At 34.8% G+C, this 21,753-nt stretch overlaps 1 protein-coding gene across 1 annotated transcript; it reads left to right on the top strand.

The window, feature by feature from the left end:
• The first annotated feature begins 14,276 nt into the window (after positions 1 to 14,276).
• Positions 14,277 to 15,254, top strand: LOC141492637 (olfactory receptor 7D4-like). Its single transcript, XM_074193137.1, has one exon. It carries the CDS (start codon positions 14,277 to 14,279, stop codon positions 15,252 to 15,254), a length of 978 nt encoding a protein of 325 aa, XP_074049238.1.
• The last annotated feature ends 6,499 nt before the right edge of the window (positions 15,255 to 21,753 follow it).

Raw genomic sequence — 21,753 nt, forward strand, 5'->3', positions numbered from 1 at the left:
ATATCTTTGGCCCATAAAGAGTGTTCAGGACATCATAAAAGCATTTTAATGTGTTGCTCTCTCGACAAAATACAGATTGTAATGATACAAATGCTTTTTTAAATGCCATGAAGGATATTTATGGTGCAAAGTCCTATGGTTCATCTCAACTACTGAGATGGATTGAACACTGTTATAGTGTTCTTCACAGACCATCATCAATCACTGCAGAATTCATTAACCATATTTACTTCATCCTGGAAAATCCTCAAAAGCTCATTTGATCCTTCTATCGTTGCTATCTATTATTGTCAATATCTTCCTGTCTAATAGCTTATTTCCTACTTTCTATAAACATGCTCCCATCTCCATCATTATGAAAAAAGCCTAAAATTCTCACCTGATCTTTCCATTCCTGCTAACGATCTTATTATATCTCCTCTGCCTTTTACGGATCAAATTCCTTTGAAAGATTAGCTACAATACGTGGATCTACTTGTCTCCTCTCACTCTTCTTAACCCTTTCCACACAGCATTCAATATTATAATTCCACCATAACTGCTCTTTCCAAAGTTACTAATGATATTGGTTGACAAAAACAATGGCTTTTTCTCAGTTCTCATTCTCTTTGAACTCTCCACAAATTTGATTATGTTGACTACACTTTCCTCATTGACATTCTATGTTTCTAAGTTTTCAGGATCCTTTCTCTACTGATTCTTCTCCCTCTCTCTTCAATAAAAACTGTTGGGAAAATTGGAACTTAGTATGGAAGAAACTTGGATGAGACCAACACTTCACACCCTATACCAAGATAGGATCAAATAGATACAAGATCTAGACATAAAAAGTCATTATTATAAGAAAACTAGAAGATCAAAGAATAGTTTACCTCTCAGAACTGTGGAAAGGGAAGAAGTTTATGACTAAGGAAGAGATGGAGAACATTATTAAAAACAAACTAGATAATTTTGATTACATTAAATTAAAAAGTTTTTGCACAGACAAAACCACTGTAACCAAGATCAAAAGACATGTAATAAATTGGGAAACAATTGTTGCAAATAGTATTTCTGACAAAGGACTAATTTCTAAAATATACAGAGAAATAAGTCAAATTTTCAAAAAAAAATCTATTCCCCAATTAACAAATGGTAAAAGGATATGCAAAGGTAATTTATAGATGAGAAAATCAAAGCAATTCATAGCCATATGAAAGATTGCTCTAATTCATTAATTAGAGAATAGCAATTTAAAACATACCTGTTATACCATCTCACACCTCTCAGAGTGGCCAGTATGACCAGAAAGGACAATCATCAATGTTGGAAGGGATGTGGGAAATCTGGGACACTAATACATTGTTGGTGGAACTGTGAACTCATCCAAACTTTCTGTTGAGAAATTTGGAATTGTGCCCAATGGGAAACAAAAATATGCATACCCTTTGATCCAGCAATACCACTACTGGGTCTTTACACTGATGAGAAAATGAAAAATGGTAAAACCATCACTTGTACAAAAATATTCATAGCAACCATGTTTGTGTTGGCAAAGATTTGGAAATTAAGTGAATGTCCTTCAATTGGGGAATGGCTTAACAAATTGTGGTATATGTATGTCATTGAACACTATTGTTCTATTAGAAACCAGGAGACAGATGGGAATTCAGGGAAGCCTGGAAGGATTTGTATGAACTGATGCTGAGCAAGATGAGCAGAGCCAGAAAAACTTTATACACCCTAACGGCATCATGGGTGTGACAAACAACCTTAATAGACTTGCTCATCTCAGTGCAACAATCAGAGACAATTTTGGGCTCTCTGTGATGGAGAATCCAATCTGTATCCAGAGAAAGAACTGTGGAGTTTGAACAAAGATGAATGACTATTGCCTTTAATTAAGAAAAAAAAACAATATCTTATTATGTAACTTTACTATCTATTATATTTTATTTTTTTTCCTTAAAGGATCGATCTCTCTCTCATCACGTTCAACTCAGATCAATGTATATCATGGAAACAATGTAGCAACTAGCAGACTGCCTTCTGTGGGGTGTGAGGGAGGGAAGCAAGATTAGGGGAAAAGTTGTAAAACATAAAATAAATAAAATCTTACCAAAAAAAAATGAAAGACTTATGGTAATCGTCCCATGAAGGCAAAATCTTAGTGACCAGCAGTCTTTTTCCTTTCTCCTATTTACTTTTTCATGTATGTCCATCTTTCACTTGAAAGAGTATTCTCCATTTCAATACGTAATTGATTCTTTGCTATAATCCAAGCTCCCTTGTCCTGCAGAATAGCATGTCAGGCCCTTCTATCCTTAAAGTTGATGCAGTCAGATCTTCTGTAATTCCGACTGTGACTCTAATATATGAAATGTTTCTTTCTAGGTTTTCTCCTTGATCTCATAATTTTAAATTTGGCTACAATACCGCTTGTTGTTTTACATTTGGAATCCCTTTCATAAGTGAACTTTCGCAATAACTATTTTGCGATTCTTGAGAGGACAACGAACACTTTATTACGGCTTGGTATCTATATACTTTTCAAAGTTTGGTTGTGTTTGACTTTTTGATGAAAGAACTATTATGAAGAAATATCATTCCTAACAGTGGACCATGAAAGAGAATTTGAACTGAGTACTTTACAGATTTAGAAATACACTTTTTTGTGACCTCAGAGAAATGTTTCTGGATCCAGGTTTCCTAGGAAGAGGAGGATTTCTCAGGCTATGTGGAGATAGAATGCAGGTAAAGATGACTTCTAGTGAAGTGACTAATCTTCAAGCTATTCCTAATGAAAAAAAAAAGTCTGTACAATAAAGGGAATGTCTAAAAGACTTACTGTATGCCAGTGAATTCACATTGGAGAGAAGCCTTTTAGATTCAAGGATTGTGGGAAACCTTTCCATCACAAATCAAACATCACAACACATATACCACTTTGTACTGGAGAAAATTCTTTTCAATGTAAAGAATGTGGAAAATCACTCAACCATAGTTCATATTTGACCTTTCATTGAGGGCCTCAGTTATTTGATATTTACTAGCTATGTGACCTTGGACAAGTCACTTAAACTTTACTGATTTCATAAACAGTATCATCTCCAATCATCTTTATCCATATCTCCCACTGGACTCAAATTGCTCTGGAGGAGAAATTGAGACTGGTGACTTGGCACAACACCTTGGCATAACACCTCTTGAATCAATTCCAATTCATGTGCTTGTTGGGGCATCACCTCCCTGATGGCATGGACAAAGAAAAAACAGTAACTGGAGAAAATTTTTACAACTTGAATGAATGTGTACAGTATACATTTATAGTTCAGATCTTCCCCGATGACCGAGTATTCACACTGAAGAGAAGCCATATATATATATACATACACAAATGTGAAAGGTCCTTTAATGAAATCTCAAACATTATAAAATGCCAAAGGGTTCATACCACAGAAAAGTCTTAAATGTGCAATGAATTTGGAAAAACCTTCATTCAAAACTCAAATATGCATGCATCAGAGAGTTTACAAAGACAGGATAACTTTTGAGTTATATACGTAATGAATAGGGCGGGGGAAATTATTCAAATCTGAAAAAATCAATAAAAAAGAGGAATCACACATGAGTAAAGACTTATAAAGGTAATGAATATAGAAAAGCATCCAATACTCAAAGATGCAAGCACATCAGACTGTTCAAATTGATATAAAATCTTCTGCAGGGATGAAGGAAATTCTTCAATTTCAACTAATCCCTCTCTAGCAAGCAGGGATTTCAAATATGGCAGAACAGAATTAATAAGATAAATATGGCAAATACTTCTCTCAGGCCTCAGTCATGAATTTTCAGCAATCAATATAAAGAATGAACACAAAACAATTAGTAGAATATGATGCAAATCAACAGTGAACTTATTAATATAAGGCTCAAAGGAGCATTGAAATAATTTGTCAATCTCTGGAGGAGACAGAAATTCAAGTTACTGGAATATTGCTTCAATCACATTTCTATGCATCACTTTGTATTCTTAATGTTTATTTTCCACTTTAAAAATGTTCTTTGCTACATGAAAGCTCTTTCAGTTAGAAGGGATATAAGGTAAATTTGAGTAATGTCTACATAACATATATCTCACTGTGTTTTATGACTCAAAATATTTATAATATTTTTTCCTTTCCTTCTCACTGGATTTGGGTCTGTGGAAGAGAAGAAGGCAAAGAATTGGGGAATGAAAATAGAAAATAATTGATTTAATATCCAACTTTTAATAAAAAATTAAAATACAATGAACATTAGAAAACATTCTTTAAAAATTGGAGCAAATATATAGAAATATAGTATCAGAAATCCACTTTACTAACTTTAATAAAAAATCACAGAAATGTACTGAAGATTAAAAAAAAAACCCTAGTGGCATCAATGCAGCTTATCTGTACTATTTGTCATTGAAAATTTTTTTCTTTCTGAGAATAATATAGGAAAGGATGAAGTTTCTGTTTTTGGGACGCTGGTCATAATTCTTAAATTTTAATTAAAGAATACAAATAATTTATTAAGAATTCACTTATTAATTTAACAATAAATTATATTTGTCTTCTGACATTGAAAAAAAAAGGATTACAGAGCCCCCAAAACAAAAAAAAAACAAGAACAAAAGTCCGAATATAATAATGATAAAAATAATACAGGGAAAATTATGCAGAACTTCTGGATACATAAAATAAACTACTAATGGAAATAATGCAAAAATAAAATCTTTGGGAAAACTATGCTGAAAAATCTAGTGATTAACAATTCCATGAGAAGCAAAATATTATTCAAGAGAATTATCTTTAAATAAAGAGAAAAGAATGTTTGAATAACACTTAAATTTTGCAAAAAGTTTTCTAGGTGTAATATTATTTTGAGTCATTATTATACTGAAGGTTAGAGAGTTTAAATAACATAGTGTGAGTAATAAAAATAAAGAAAACCATTACTATTCAATATAGTATTAAAATGTTTGTTTTAGCAATGAGAAGAAAAAGGAATTGAAGGATTCAGAATTGGCAATGAGGAAAGAAAGTTTTCACTCTTTAAAAATGATATGATAGTATACTAATAGAAGCCAAGAAAGTCATTTAAAAAAACTGCTTGAATCAATCAACAAAGTAACAGGGTATAAAATAAATCCACAACAATCATTAACATTTCATAATGAGCAACAAAGACTAAGAGTTAGTGATAGAAAAAAGAAACTTAATTTAATGTAAAGTAGGCAGTGGCAGTTAGATGGCCAGGTGAACTCACTGGTCATGAATTAAAATTTGACCTCACATACTGAAAATTAGATACCTGGGTGATTGTGGGAAAGTCACTTTATCCCATTACCTCACAAAAAACAAACAAAAATAAATTATTTGTCGACAACATTAAATACTCGGGAATAAACCTTCCAAGGCAAACCCAGAAAATGCATGAAAGTGATTACAAAGCACTTCTCAGCAAAATAAAATCATATCTAAATAATTAGAAAGATGTCAAATGCTCATGATTAGGTCAAGGTAATATAACAAAAATAAAAATTTTAAACAAATTAAATTACTTATTCAGTGCATTATAAATTAAACTGACAGTTGATTATTTTACTGAGCTAGAAAAAAATAGAAATAAAATTCATCTGGAGCAACAAAAGGTCCAGAATATCAAGGGAACTGGTGAAAAATTCATGTAAAGGAAGTTGGTCTAGCTCTACCAGATCTAAATCTATACGATTTTATAATGGCAATCAACAAAAATGCCTGGTACTGATTAAGAAATAGAGCAATAGATCTTTGGATTAGGAAATCTTCAAAAGAAATAGTAGTTAAGGACTTAAGTAATCTATTGTTTGACAGACCAAAAACATTAGTCTCTGGGAAAAGAAATTAATATTTGACAATTTTTAAGGAAAACTGGAAAATAGTTCAGTAAAACTAGACATAGACACACATCTCACATGCCATATCAAAAGAAGATCAAATGGCCAATGGATTTAGACATAAAGTATCACACAATAGATAAATTAATAGACAAGGAGATACCTCTTAGATTTATGGAAAGGGAAGAAACTTATGACCATACAAGAAATAGAATATACTAAAATTGAAAAATAAATGATATTAAATTAGATGAATGCTGATAAATTAAATGAATGATATTAAATTTAAAAAGTTTTTGCACTAATACAATCAATGGTACTAAAATTAGAGGGAAACTGAATTCTGGTAAATAATATTCATAGCTAGAGGTTCTCATTAAGGCCTCATATCTAAAATATATAGAGAATTGCAACAAATTTATAAGTTTGCAACTAATCCTCAACTGATAAATGCTCAAAGAATTTGAATAGTCAGTTTTCAAATGAAGAAATTAAAGATATTTACATATATATATATAATCTCATGAAAACATGCTTCAAATAATTATTGATTAGAGAAATGCAGATTAAAACAACTTTGCTGTATCACCTTACACTTATCAAATTGACTAAGATGACAAAAAGGAAAAATGATTAATGTTGGAGAGATCATGTGAGGATTAGAACTTTAACACATTACTAGTGGAGTTGTGAACTGATCCAACCCTTCTGGAAAACAATATGGAACTATGCACAGAGAGCAATAAATCTGTTCATACCATTTGACCTAGCAATTCTGATCTTAAGTTTATATCCACAGTAAATCATATAAAATAGGAGATTTCCCACATGTCCCAAAATATTCATAAGAGCTCTTTCCATATTGGCAAAGAATTGGAAATTCAGGGGATGCCCATCAATTGGGGAACAGTTGAAGAGTTATGGTATTTGAATATTATTGAATACAAGTATTCTATAATAAACAATAAATGATCTGACTCTAGAGAACAATGAAATACAGAATCTGTTGCTAAACAAAGGGAGCAGAACCTTCAACATATTATCAAAAACATTGTCAATTGAGCAATCTGGAAGAATGCAACATCTCTCAGCAGTTCAGAGAACTAGGGCAACCTTATTAGACTGGCTATGGACAATGTTATCCCCATCCAGAAGAAGATAAACAAAGCAAAACAAACAAAAAAGTCCTTCAAAATCTGATGAACACAACATTCAGTTTTTAAAAAATATCTCTTATGTACTTCTTTCACTTAATTTTAATTCCTCATGCAGAAAAATGAGTAATTTAACATTAATGTGTATGTAGAAAATTCACCAAACTTTTTTCTTGTCAAGGGGAGAGGGCTGGGAAGGAAGTGTAAAAGGAAATCATGTAACCTAATAATAAAAATATGCATATGGATGAATGTTAAAAAAATTTATAACATGTATTTGGAAAAATAAAATATCAATTAAAAATAAAAATGATGTGTACTTTAGATTAATAAACCTAATTTCCAAAAATGGGATTTTTTAAAAATTCTGTTCTAGGCAGATATGCAAATGATTTAATAAAAAGCAAAAGAGAAATTAATAGTTATGCTACATGTATTGTCGTTTCAAAAAGGGAAAGACAAGCTGGAAAGAAAATTATTTATCATCTTGAAAATTTGCATGCTTAGAAACTGTACATGTATGTCTAGTTTAGATATTGCCCCATGGCCTAGAATATCTTTCACTAAGATGTAGTTTACTTCCTCAACTCTTTAAACTAGGACTATCTTGGCCTTTTCGTTGTGTGGAATAAGGAAAGCTATCCCTGCTTTTTTGTAAATGGAACTGAAGCATAATAGATTTTGCTCCATGCCCTAACATTCTATCTGTGGGCAATTATCCAATTCAAGTATTTCTGTCTTAAACAATGTAACAATTATAAGGCAAAATATAACAGTAAATCTCTCTCTCTCTCTCTCTCTCTCTCTCTCTCTCTCTCTCTCTCTCTCTCACTCTCTCTCTCTCCCTCTCTGTATATATATATATATATATATATATATATATATATATATGTGTGTGTGTGTGTATGTATGTGTGTGTGTATTTGAAACTGATAGTCTAAATAATGTGTATTTTTAGATTCAGACATTGAGAACATGATAGATTGATGTGCACAGTAATACAAAGCTAGTATTTATCAAAGACAATATTTAAAATCCACACTTCCTAATAAAAAAACAAGCACTATTTCCTCTACAGAATATTGTTCTCAAAGAGAACTTGAAATTACTAAAATATTGATAATGCTTTACCTATTGAAATAAATTTGTTTATAGAGTCATCAATTGTACGTCAGTACTCTGATATGAATGATATCGTACAATTGAATGACATACAATTGATGACTCTATAAACAAACATTCTTTAACCAGTTATATACACTCTTTGGGTGTGACCTATTTTGTGTTTCTTTTCAGTTATTAAAAAAGACAAATATCTAAATAACCAGCACAGAATTTACAAATAAATAAAATAAAACAAATAAATAAATGAATGAACGAATAAATAAAAGAATCTTTTCAGCCAGTTTCATTAGTTGAGTTGAAGCTTGATGTTGAATCATTAACAAAATATTGATGAGATATTTTTTCTTTTTCTTTTTTGCAAGGCAATGGGATTGTGAATTGTCCAAGATCACATACCTAGAACTGAGGATACATTTGATCTCAGGATGTCGTGACTCCAGGGCCGATTCTCTATTCCCTAAACCACCTGCAGCCTCAAAAATTGATATCATTTTAAATGACTTTTAAAGGCTATATTAAAGAAACAAATCTAATAGGATGAAATTTAATAAGAGTAAATTCCAGTTTTTAATGTAGGTTTCAAAAATTAATTTCATATGCAAGAGGTGGAGAAGGCAATATATAATATGCAAAACAAATAAGTACCCATTAAAGGATGTGGAGATATTGCTCTGGAGATTAAACATCTAGATGATGACTGAAATCGTGAGTTTGAAATTATCTCCTGTGGAAGAGTAATTGGACTTATTCTACTTGAGCCCAAAAGAGAGAGTAAGAATGAAATAGTTACTCTATACAGAAAACATCTTTGGTTCAGCAGAAACAAACTTTTCCTTGCAGTTACAACACTAGAAGAGAAAAATGCAATGCCCAGAGAAGCGAATTCTTTATGGAAAAGAAAATAGATGATTCATATTGGCCTGAAAAACCTCTGAGGTCCTTTCTTGCTTGAGGTCCCCAGAGTTTGGTAACTTCTCAGGAAATATTGGCCAGCTCTCACTCTTAGGAAATCTTCTGCCAAAATTTCTGTCCCCAAGGGAACAAGAGGCAGGAATTGTAAATACAATTAAAATAGAGTGCCTAATGACGAGTTTGGGGGATAGAAACTCTCATGCAACGGAAATGTTAAATACATTGCTTTACTCCCTAAGACCATATATCAGTCATCTCAGACCAGGAGAAATTCAGATTGTGCCTCCCAGAGCTATAGCCTGAACATCTCCACTCTTTCTGGGAACCAGAGTTTCTACCTTCCTGTCATCCTTTCCAATACTCAGATACAGTGAACTAAGCCTATGTCTTTGGTGATGTTCAGTAAGTGATTGGAGGTGGGAAGTTTTGGGAAAGCAGTGAGGGGAAGATGGACTTAAATAAGGGAAAAGAGGGTCAGTTGTTGTTTGGAAACTCAAGGAGCCTCCCAAAGTCAAAAAAGCTCAAATCATAGCAGCATCCAGGTGAAAGATCAAGAAAACTTAATTCACTAAAGGGTTTACTTGAAAGTTCAGAGTATATCTATAGTCCAAGTAGGGAGGAAACAAAGGCGAGTAGAAGAAATCTTATATTCTGAGTCAGGATCATGCTTCATTTTAGCGATTATTTAGAATTGTTTCATGATATATAATTTGGGGGGCAATGAATCACAAAATAGACATTACAAATTCCTATTAACTTTATAATGTTCTTTTTTCTTTGCAAGGAAAATGGGGTTAAGTGACTTGGCCAAGGACACACAGCTAGATAACAATTAAGTGTCTGAGACCAGATTTGAACTCAGGTACTCCTGACTCCAGGGGCGGTGCTCTATCCACTGTGCCACCTAGCTGCCCCCATCATGTTCTTTTGAAAGTCAGATGATCATGTTTGTGGGAATTCTGGTGACCTTAAAATCATTTTGATAAAATGAATTTGTATTTTTGTAATAATAGAAGAGCTATGAATCTATTCATGTACAACCTAACTAGACCAAGTATAAACCAAACAATATGACGATCTTTAACCAGACACCAATTGGAATCCTAGTAAAAGTTGAGTGGTTGTGTCCCTGCTTCCAGATACATATTAGTGGGTTCTAAAAAGACCCTTTTCATAAACTGTAGTCATCTTCTATAATTACCTGTATCTACAGATCTTTGACTATCACTGTAGGCTGAGTTTTTTTTTTTTTTTTTTTTTTTTTTTTTACTGAAGTATGAGCTATTACTACAATGTCAATGTGTATTCCTCAGATTTCCTTAAATCATTACAGGCAGGTATTTCTTTGACAGATATCGCCAGTAACTATTATTACACTGCCATCCTAATCTAATTGCTATGGCTTTTGTCATCTCTTATCCCCCTTATGCATTTGGTCTGGTTTATTTTTTTCCCTCTTTTTTTGTTTCTGACAGACGACAGACACAGATGATAGGAAATTCTAATCCCATTATTTCTCAATCTATTATATTTATCTTTCACTTTTCTGATCCTGTCTTCCTTTTCATCTTTTAGTCCTATTCCTATTCTTATGCATTCTTATTCTTTTGCTGAGGGTGTTTATAACAGAGACAAAAATTAACAAAGCAAATGTATTCAGTATTTTTTAGAGATACAGTGCTTCAGATGAACCAGGTATTTTGTATTAGGTCATTTAGTGTTTTAAAGTTCAACCATATTATGAGCTAGAGGCTGATGCATTGTCAATTAATTAATGACTATATTTATATGCTCAAAGAATGTGGAGACAGTTGAGTTTTGAAGAAGGGAAAAAGAGAGAGAGCTTTTAAAATAAAAGTTAGAAGGGTTTTAAGCAACAGGTAAGATTAGTTAAGTAATGTCATGATGTGTGAAGGGTGTTATAACTGTGTTCAGGCATCTGAAGGGTTGTAATGAAAAAGCTTAGGTGGTTATTGCTAGAACTCAGAGATCAAGTGTAGATAAAATGCATGGAGAATGAAAAGTAAAATATTTATCCATGAATAAAGGAAAACCTACCTAATAATTACAGTGAAGGGATGTTATAAAAGCAAGTCATAAATGACCCTAGACTTAGGAGAAATTTCATGAGGGCTCTATGAAAGGGAGAAAAGCCCTGCAAAGCAGTGACTTTCACATATACACCTTTGTAATAAATACAAGTTTGACTCTATTTTCACCTGGATGTTCTCTGAAAGGAGTGCATATCAATAACTTTTTTAAAATCTTCATTAGGCAAGCATTATATTATCCACACATTGTATTATGGAAATCAATTGTCTGTCTCACTGATATTAAAACAATTATCAAAAGAAGAAGCACAATAGTAGAAGTTTAAAAGTCTATGAATATTAGAAAGTATCTGAATTAGAAAAGAATTTGAATAGTAGAAAACCATTCCCTAACACGGCATGGCTACATCCTAGAAGGTTGAAGGGAAAATAGTTGTTGAACTCTATACAACCAATTTGTCGTTGTGTTGGGTTAGCATAATAGCCCCAGAATAAATCCAACACATGTCGGAAAAGGTGAGTATCTTATTAGAGTATAAGCTAAGTATGATTGAGTACATAGGTCCTTCAAATTAGGCTTCATATTCTTTCTGGGCATTCTTCTCTCCTGACAGCTTTCAATTCCATGATGTCCATTCTGGCTACTACTAACACTACCACTGCCAAGTGAGGAATAAACCCCTTTTCTTTAACTCTCCGAGTACGCTCTCTTTGGGCTTTTCACTTATCTGCTTAAAATAGATATATATTGTTCTCCTACTTTTTTTTTTGGTAGCTATTTTGGAATGTTTGAAGGGCTAACAAGAGAAATGACATATCTTCTGTAGCCTAGAGAAGACATGGAAATAAAGACACATGTAGATTAGATCTTAGGACACAAAGAAACCAATAAACTTCTTAAATTAAATCTTTCCAAATGTGTACTTGGTTCTGTCAGGAGGTGGTGAGTTTCTTCTCATGGGAGATCTTCAAGGAACAGTAGGAAAAGGAATTCTCATGTGTTAAAAACTCATTTATCATTTCCCTACTCTTTCACACTCAATGAATTCCAGGCATGAAATAGGACCTGGGGCCTAATCACCATCAGACATCATTCCCCACACCATTTTCCTTTTTCTCTTAGTGAGTTACTTCAGGGAATTCCACATTTTGGACAAGAGTTCCAGTATGTCACTCTTTATTCTCCTCCTATCTGTGCATCTGAGTCTCTATGCAATGTTACCCTTGATTTGAACTGGAACCTTCCCCTCCCTAATCTTTAGAATTTGTATTCCTAACTCTAAGAACAATGATGTTTGACACAAGGAAAATGGTTATTAAATATTTACTCGCTGTCTAATCATGGTGAAAAAGTTCAATATGTGCTTTTTCTTTTTTTTTGTTGTTTGTTTTTTTGTAAGGCTATGATGTTAAGTGACTTCCCTAAGGCCACACAGCTAGGTAACTCTTAAGTGTCTGAGGTCAGATTTGAACTCAGGTCCTCTGGAATCCAGGACCAGTGCTCTATCCAATGTGCCACCTGGTCACCCCTCATTATGTGCTTTTAATTCTCAGGTTCAGTGCTTGTGGAATTTTCAGAGGAATGAATCTTCTAGAAATTTTGTCTCTTTCACTCAGATCATTGCTGACTTTTCTGTTAATATTAAGGACCCTCCAGATAGCCCTGTAATTATTTGAAGTTGTTCCCTCTACCTAAAAATTCCAAACCAGACTCCATTCTCTCAATAAACACCTTTGTAGACTCCCTAGTCTCATTTAAACCTGAATACATAGTCCAACTATGATTTTGTCATTTTAAATAACTTAATGCATCATAAAGAAGAGGATTAAAACATACATGAGCTGAAATGAATAAAATTAAAATTTCTGTGTTACATTGGGCAGGAGAATAGGATTGAGAACTGGAAGGGGTTATTGCCTTGAAATCCTAAAATACTATCCAAGATGTTAAAGCAGTCTCAAAGAGGGACCCTTTCATATATAGAGCTCTAGCTGATCACAGTGTAGCCTTATCAAGACAGGATTATCAAATAAGTGAAGGATAATCTTATCTACTATCAGCTATGTATAGTTACATTATACAAGAAAATGAAAAGCACAGAAGCCTCACAGAACATTTTCTCTAAAACCAATGACCAATATTCTTTGGAAAATGATGAAGTTTCCAGTGGATTCTAAACTCCCTGCAAATCTGAAGAGATATGACAGAGAAAAGAATATTAAAAAACACGTAACCTATATTGAAAGAAATTTAGCTACCAATAAGATGGAGATGATCATCCCATTGTCTTTGATAACAAACTGACCTCATCTAAAATTTTGAGTACTACAATTTAGAAAAACATTGATAATTTATACAGGATGCAACCTAAATGATATAGGATGGTGAAGGGCCTAATTAGAATCAGTAGAAGCAATTAGAATTACTTGAGTTAAGGAGAGAAAACCTACATAATATGAATTTACTCCCTTCACATCTTTAAAGAAATCTTATGGGGGATAGAAAAGGAATTTGTTCTCAATATCTCAAAAAGTAGAATGAAAGCATTGGACAGAACTTGAAAAGTCATATTTTAGCCCAACAAAAGTGGTGAGAGCAAACTCAGAATGAAATGGATTATGTAAGAAAGATAAGAACTTTCCTTTATATGGACTGTTAAGAATACGATTAGATGCTTACTCGCTAGGGATATTATTCTGCCTAGATTTTCTGTCAGATTTACATTTGCTCTTCATGTCCTATAAGATCACATCTATTTCTATTTAGTTTTATGATTTCAGTTAAAGGCTATAAAGCCCAAATACTTCTAGTCAGACCAAATAACTATCCTCTATCTCTCTGCTATTATCTGTGTGAATACTCCTGCAATGTCCACGATATTTCTTCTTTTTTAATCATGCTGCTCTATACTCTGATGTGTAAAGTAAATCTCAGATGGCATTTCATGGAGTTTCAGAAAGAGAATCAAGCTAAGAGAATATTAGTTCTAAATTCTTTCTCATTCATTTAGTTGGAATATGGAAAGAGTGATTTTTCAAAACCACAAAGATAATCTTTGGCAGAAAAAGGGACAAGAAGTAGAAATCCTGTTAGTCAAGTGAGAGTTAGAGTTTGTCCTTTGATATACAAAGATAAAAGTGTTTCATACCATGTTCTCATTTCCCTTTCCCAGGAAAAAAGCCAGCCTCATGGTACCAGAAAACCAAACAAAATTTAATGAATTCGTCCTCCTGCTATTTTCTGAGAATCCAGATCAGGAAGGACCCCTTTTTGGTTTGTTCTTGAGCATATATTTGGTCACAATGGTTGGAAACCTGCTCATCATATTGGCGATTGGCAGTGACTCTCATCTCCAAACCCCCATGTACTTCTTTCTTTCCAATTTGTCTTTTGTGGATACCTGTTTGGTGACCACCACAGTCCCAAAGATGTTGGTGAGCTTCTGGACATTAAACAAGGCCATCCCTTATGCTGACTGTCTCACCCAGATGTTCTTCTTCCTATTTTTTGCTGGGTTGGATAATTTCCTCCTCACTGCAATGGCCTATGATCGTTTTGTGGCTATATGTCACCCTCTACGCTATGCAGTAATGATGAGCTATTGGTTCTGTGGCTTTCTAGTAATACTGTGCTGGTCACTGGCATTACTAGTTGCCTTTATTCACAGCCTATTGGTAACACGCCTCTCCTTTTGTGCAAACCATCTCATTCAGCACTTCTTTTGTGATCTTCCTGAGATTATGAAGCTTTCTTGTTCTGACACTCTCATCAATTATATCATGTTATATGTTATTTCTGGGCTGCTGGGTGTGATCCCTCTCATGGGGATCCTTTCCTCTTATATTCAGATTTGTTCTTCCATTATAAAAATCCCATCTGCTCAGGGTAAGTATAAAGCATTTTCTACTTGTGGATCTCACTTCTGTGCTGTTTCTTTATTTTATGGCACAGTATTTGGAGTATATTTGACCTCTTCATTTACCAACACTTCATGGAAAAGCACAGTTGTTTCAACTTTCTATGCTGTGGTCACCCCCATGTTGAACCCCTTTATCTATACACTAAGAAATAAGGACATCAAAGCTGCCCTTAGGAGACTCATGAGCTGGAAAACCTCTTCTCAGTGATGGTGGTAATTCCTGGTAATTACAGAGACAGGTACTTCTGGGAGAAATATAAGGAGGCAAAATGTTGGACCTCTCAATCTGCTCCACACTTAAATCTATCTTCTATTTAGTCATTAAAGTAACTTACATAAAGTGAAATACTTGATTCTGTCATCCAGCCTAATTAACGAATGTTAGTAATTTCTTTTTGACTCCAAAATCAAATGCAAAATTCATTGACATTCAAATACCTTAATATCCTAATTCTTTTCTACTCATCAAATCTTCTAATACCTTTATATAGACCATGGATTTTAGGTACCATGACACTACAGTTTGCTCTTCCATGAATGAGATCCTCCATTTCTTGGCCATTGTCATTTTCTCAGACTTTCCCTCATTTTCACGATTTTGCTACCAATAATGGCTTTTTTTGGTTTCCTTTAAGTCTCAAATATAAACAAATTTAATTTATACTGAAAGTTTTTTTACAAATCTTAATCTTAATTTTTTTCACTATTATTGTATATTCCATATATATGTATGTGTGTATTTATGTATTAATATTTACATTGTCTCTCCCATTAGATTTTAATGTCATTGACAACAGGCACTTTTTTTGCTTCATTTTGGACACCTAAAATTTATCAGAATTCCTGGCATTTAGTAGGTGCTTAATAAATGTTGGTTAAATCTCAAGTTTTCTTAATTACTGGTTCACTCCATTCTTTTTGACTATACAATCTTTATTCTGTTTTTGGTGTTTGAACCATCATTACATCTACTTCACTTTCCCCCACTTCCACAAAAAAGATTTACGGGTTCAAAACAGTGATAGCGATTAAGAGACCAAAGAAAATTTTAGCTCTCAATCTGAGACTTAAGTGGTGTGCTCCCTTGAACAAATGATGTAATATATATTTTTTAATTTTAAAATTATTTTATTCACGTGACAAATACATTTTCTTCTCATTAACAAATATTCTTTTTTTTGACCTCTTAAAATATTTTTTTAAATTTATTTTTTATTCTCATTATGTACAAATTTTTTTTACATTAATAAAATATTCTTGTTTACAAGTAAACAAAATACCGCTCCTCCTCCATGAATACAGATAGACTTCTTTGGGCAAAAAAAGTAAAGGGGAGAGAAAAAAATTAAAATAAAAAAAATAATAGTAATAATTGTTGGTATGGGGGTGGCACAATGGATGAAGCACCAGCCCTGGAGCCACGAGCACCCGAGTCCATATCTAGCCTCATAAACCCAACAATCACCCAGCTGTGCGAGATGCAAGCCACCCGATCCCCACTGCCCTGCAAAAACCAAAAAAAAAAGAAAGAAAAAATAAAATAAATAAAATAGTAATAATAGTAGGGGTGGCTGGGTGGCAGACAGAGCATTGGCCCTTGAGCCAGGAGCACCTGGGTCCAAATCTGGCTCCAGACACCCAAAGATCACCCGCTATGTGGCCCCAAGCAGGCCATCCAGCCCCACTTGCCCTGTACCCTCCCCCAAAAAATAATAACAAAAAATGTGCTTGAGGCTTTGTTCCAACACCAACGACTCTGTCATGGGTGGATCTCATTCTTAATGATAAGTCCATCACAAAAGTTATTTCCATATTTTTCCCACCGTTGCCAATGCTGATCGCAACTCCCTCCTTTCTTATTTCTCCACTACCATGTACTCTATTTTCTCTCTCCTTTCACTCTGACTCTGCTGTAGGGTCGCTGAGAAGCACAGCAGACAGATCCCTGGTTCTGGGGCCAAGAAGCCCGGAGCCCCCATACCACCCCTTAGGCCCAGAATCCACCTGGCCCTGTGGTCCTGGTCAGGCCTTCCAATCCCAGCCCCTTGCAAGAAGTAAGAAAGAAAATGTGTTATATCTGACCACTCTCCCCCCATGGTCCAACCTCTACTTCTTTATTCACATCCCCACCCCTTCCCCCTGCTCCCTCCTCCTTCTTACTCCAGATGTCTATACCCCACTGAGTATATATACTGTTTCCTCTCCTAGCCATCTCTGATGAGAACAAAGGTTCTCTCATTCCCCCTTGCCTCCCCACTTCCACATCTTTGCAATAGCTCATTGTAATAAAAAAAAAAAACTTATGTGAAATATCTTGGACTATTCCCCCTCTCCTTTTTCTTTCTCCCATTCCATTTTTCTATTGACTCCATTTTTACACGATATTTTATCTTCGAATTCAGCTTTCTCCTGTGCTTCAACTATAAAAGCTCTCTCTACCTGCTCTATTAACTGAGAAGGTTCATATGAGTATCATCAGTGTCATTTTTCTTTGCAGGAATACATGCAGTTCATCCTCATTAAGTCCCTCATATTTTCCCCCTCTCCTCCAATCTCCATTCTTCATCTGAGTCGTGTATCTGAAGATCAAACCTTCTGTTCAGCTCTGGCCATTCCAAAAGGAACATTTGAAATTCCCATGGTACAATGCAAGTCCATCTTTTTCCCTGGAAGAGGACATTCAGCCTTGCTGGGTAATTCATTCTTGGTTGCATTCTAAGCTCTTTTGCCTTCCAGTATATTGTATTCCAAGCCCTAGGAGCTTCCAATGTAGCTGCTGCTAAATCCTGTGTGATCCTGACTGCAGCTCCATGATATTTGAACTGTGTCCTTCTGGCTGCTTGTAATATTTTCTCTTTGACTTGGGAGTTCTGGAACTTGGCTATAATATTCTTAGGGGTTGTTTTTTTGGAATTTCTTTCTCTAGGGGATTGGTGGATTCTCTCCATTTCTATTTCGCCCTCTGCTTCTAAAATATCAGGGCAATTTTCCTATAGTAAGACTTTGAAAATGCTGTCAAGGCTCTTTTCCTGATCATGACTTTCAGGTATTCCAATAATTTTTAAATTATCTTTCTTAAGTCTGTTTTCCATATCAGTTGTTTTTTCAATGAGATATTTCACATTTTGTTCTAATTTTTCATTTTTTTTGTTTTGAAGTATTGATTCCTGATTTCTGTAAAATTCATCAATCTCCCTGAATTGTATTCTTTGTCTGAAGGATTTGTTCCCCTCAGAGAGTTTTCTTATCTCTTTTTCCATCTGGCCAATTTTGCTTTTTAAAGCATTCTTCTTCTCAATAACTTTTTGAACTGTTTTATCCATTTAACCTAAGCTGGTTTTTAGCATGCTATTTTCTTCAGAATTTCTTTTTTTTGGATTTCCTTGACCAAGCTGCTGACTTCATTTTCATGTTTTTCCTGCATCTCTCTCCTTTCTTTTCCCAGTTTTTCTTCCAACTCCCTCATTTGACTTTCAAAGTCTTTTTTGAGCTCTGTCATAGCCTGAACCCAATTTCTGCATTTTCTTGGAGTCTTTAGATGCATGAGCTTGTGCTTCCTCATCTTCATAATGAGTATTTTGATCCTTCTTGGGCTCATGAGCAAAATATTTCTCACTACTCTTCCTTTTGTTTCTTTGCTTGCTCATTTTCCCAGCCTAGGCCTGGTTTGGGGGTGCTTCCTGGGCTTTTTGGGCACTCCCACAAGGGTCTCAGTGTGTGAGGCTCTGTCCTCCCCCCTGGTCTGTGAATGACCATAAGCACCTCCCTCTGCCACGGGGCTGAGGTGGGGGGGGGGTGCTGCTGTTCTATGGGGGGGCCTAGACTGGGATCAGGATCTGAATGTGGTCAGAGCCCCAGAGTAATTTCCAGAGGCAGAGGACAGATCTCTGCAGTCTCTCTTCACTCCCCTCCCTCAGCTCAATGGGCTCATGCCCTGGGGGCTCCTGCTTACTGGCTCCACCTGCTTCTGTTTCCTGGATCAGGGCTGGGGAAGGACCATGCTGCTGGCTGTGTGCCCTAAGGGCTGGGCTCCATGTGCTGGCTCTGGCAGAGGTCCCCAGCTGTTCCCCTACTTTGTGCCCAGTGCTCCCTGGGGTACAACTCAGGAGACTCCCCTGCTGCTGTGAGCCGTGGCTCCCAGAGCCCTGGGGCTGCCTCCGGGAGGCTGAAGTTCTTTGGCTCTGGCAGGCCACCCCTCTGGCAGGCCACCTCTCCGATCCAGATTCAGGGGAGTAGAGCCTTTCTGCTCTTTTCCAGGTTACCTTGAGTAGGAGAACTGCCTCACTGGGTCCCTTTGTGGGTTCTGTCTCTCGAAAGTTTAGTCAGAGTCCTTAGCTGATGAATTTTATCAGAGAGCTCCTAAGACTTGATCCCTTCTTGTCACCATCTTGGCTCCGCCCCTGATCTAATATCTTTATTACTCAATTACATCATTTATGAACTTTGTCATGGAAGATCTGTCCTTATTACCTACATTTTTCACTGAATATCATGTCAAATATTTTGAATGACAGTACCTTTTAAACTCTAAAATATTTTATGACTGCACAAAAGAAAGAAAAAATAGAGAAAAAATATTGTGAGATTTCATCATTCAGTGTATAGGTTGAAATTCTTCAGTGATTTATAAATCATCATTTTGGATTGGTATGTTTAAGGAAAATTCAACACAATAGGGCAAAGGCTCTCTGATAGGCCTCTTTATCTTTTGCCTTTATAAATAAAGACTTTTGTTTTGTTGGGCCAAGCAGTGCTAAAATTTTGATACACAGCCTTTCAGAAACTATGGGCATTTTTTTAGATGATGAGACATATAAATAGGTACATATGTTCAAAGTCTGATAGTTTTTGTGATCAAATAGTAATTGCCCTTATACATGGGACTGACCTTTTCACAAATTTTTTTAAAGATGCTTCACTGACCCCATAATATACCTAGAATGGTATTTTATCTTCTGAGCTCTTTAAAACACTTCATAATCTTAGGCAAACATATATTTCCCTACCTGACAAACTCTACATTCTAATCAAGACTACCCACTTATAATTATACTCTCAGAGACCTTAAAAGTCTTTCTTCTTAGCATAGAACAGAGGGGTGCCCATTCTGCTCTCTCTATCCTCAATTCTATGACCTTCGTTGTCCTGAGTAGATGTACAAACTTCATGAATTCTTAATTTCCTCTATTATTACTCTCAATGCCCATCCAAGAAAAAAAATAACTGCATAGTATTTACTTATCTGTGTACACTACTTCTTGAATTTTCACTGACCCCATGGAATTAACATTTTAGAGCACAAAGACTGTGTCTTACTTGCCTATGTATGCAAAGCACTTAACACAATACCTGGGACAATGTAGGTATTTAATGGATAATTCATTATTTGATATGAAGAGACTAATTATTACTAATGCTCCTTAGATCTAAAATGACCTTGAAAGTAATTGATCATTTGTCTTTTCCTTGATACAGGGAAGACCAATATAAAAAGGAACAGCCCTTGTATAATATAGTGTTGGAGTGATATTGACTATAAACATATCCTCTAGTAAAAAAATAAAGGTGCCAGAATCAAGAAACATGGTAGATAAAAGGGTCGAGACATGATGAAACACAAAAACTGAAACTTTATCAAAACCCTAATGAATTTTGGAGTGACAGAACTCACAAAAGAACAGAGTGGAGCATTTGTCAACCAGATATGTGTCATTTGGAGAGGGAGTATTCCCAACTGTAGTCTATGCATGGGAAGGATTTGGAGGGGGAGGAGCCATAGAGATCTATAGGAGAGACCTGCAGTACAGTTGCCTGGAGTCTTGGCTCAGCAGAACAATAGCAAGACAATCCAGTTTGGAAGGTTCCATCACAGGTCCCTAAGACCCCTGTTCATTTGGCATGACTGAGCTGGATGGCCCGAAAAGTGAATCCTTGCATCAAAATAAGCAGCTTGGAAATGTCCTCAGAAAGAAAAATGATAACAAAAAAGTAATGTATGTGAAAACTGAGGAGTATAGAAATTAACTTGGAGGAAAAAAAGGCAAAATCTCATCTTTGAAGGGGATGGAAGAAAGAAATATTATATGTGATTGTGCAGAAGAGAATATGTATTGGTCTTCAGCACAAAAAGACCTCCTGCTATAGCAGAAAAATAATTTATAAAGTATAGTAGAAAAATTGGGTAAAGAAACACAATATGAAATCAAAATCATGGAAAAGGGAGCATAAAAATTGACAGAAAGAAAAAGTCACTTAAAATGTTATTGGGCAAATGTAAAACGTTAAAAACTCCTTAAAAATAAAACTGATCTATTGGAAGAAGAGATTTAAATGTTAACTGATAGAAATAATTCCTTGAAGAAAAGATTGGAACAGTAGAGACTAATAACTAATAACTAGACATCTAAGAACATCTGAGTTAAAATTTAAAAAAAAAATGAATTATATTTTACACATCATAAAAAAATCTAACCTGAAAAATAGATCCAGGAGAGAAAATTTAAGAATTATTGATCTATCTGAATGCCAGGATATAAAGTTAAAAAAAAAGAAACTGAACAATGTATTTCAACAAATTGTGAAGGAAAACTCCACTGAAATTCTAGAAGCAGAGAGTAAAATTGTCATTGAAAAGATACACTAATTACTTCCTGAAAAGGATCCTAAAATGAAAATTCTTAGGATGATTATAGGCAAATTGCAGAATT

The sequence above is a fragment of the Macrotis lagotis genome, chromosome 1 (assembly GCF_037893015.1).
Source record: "Macrotis lagotis isolate mMagLag1 chromosome 1, bilby.v1.9.chrom.fasta, whole genome shotgun sequence".
Classification (NCBI taxonomy): Eukaryota; Metazoa; Chordata; class Mammalia; order Peramelemorphia; family Peramelidae; genus Macrotis; species Macrotis lagotis.

What these genes read in the sequence shown, in the direction of transcription:
- LOC141492637 (XM_074193137.1), top strand. Translation starts at nt 14,277, where the DNA reads ATGTTCTCATTTCCCTTTCCCAGGAAAAAAGCCAGCCTCATGGTACCA.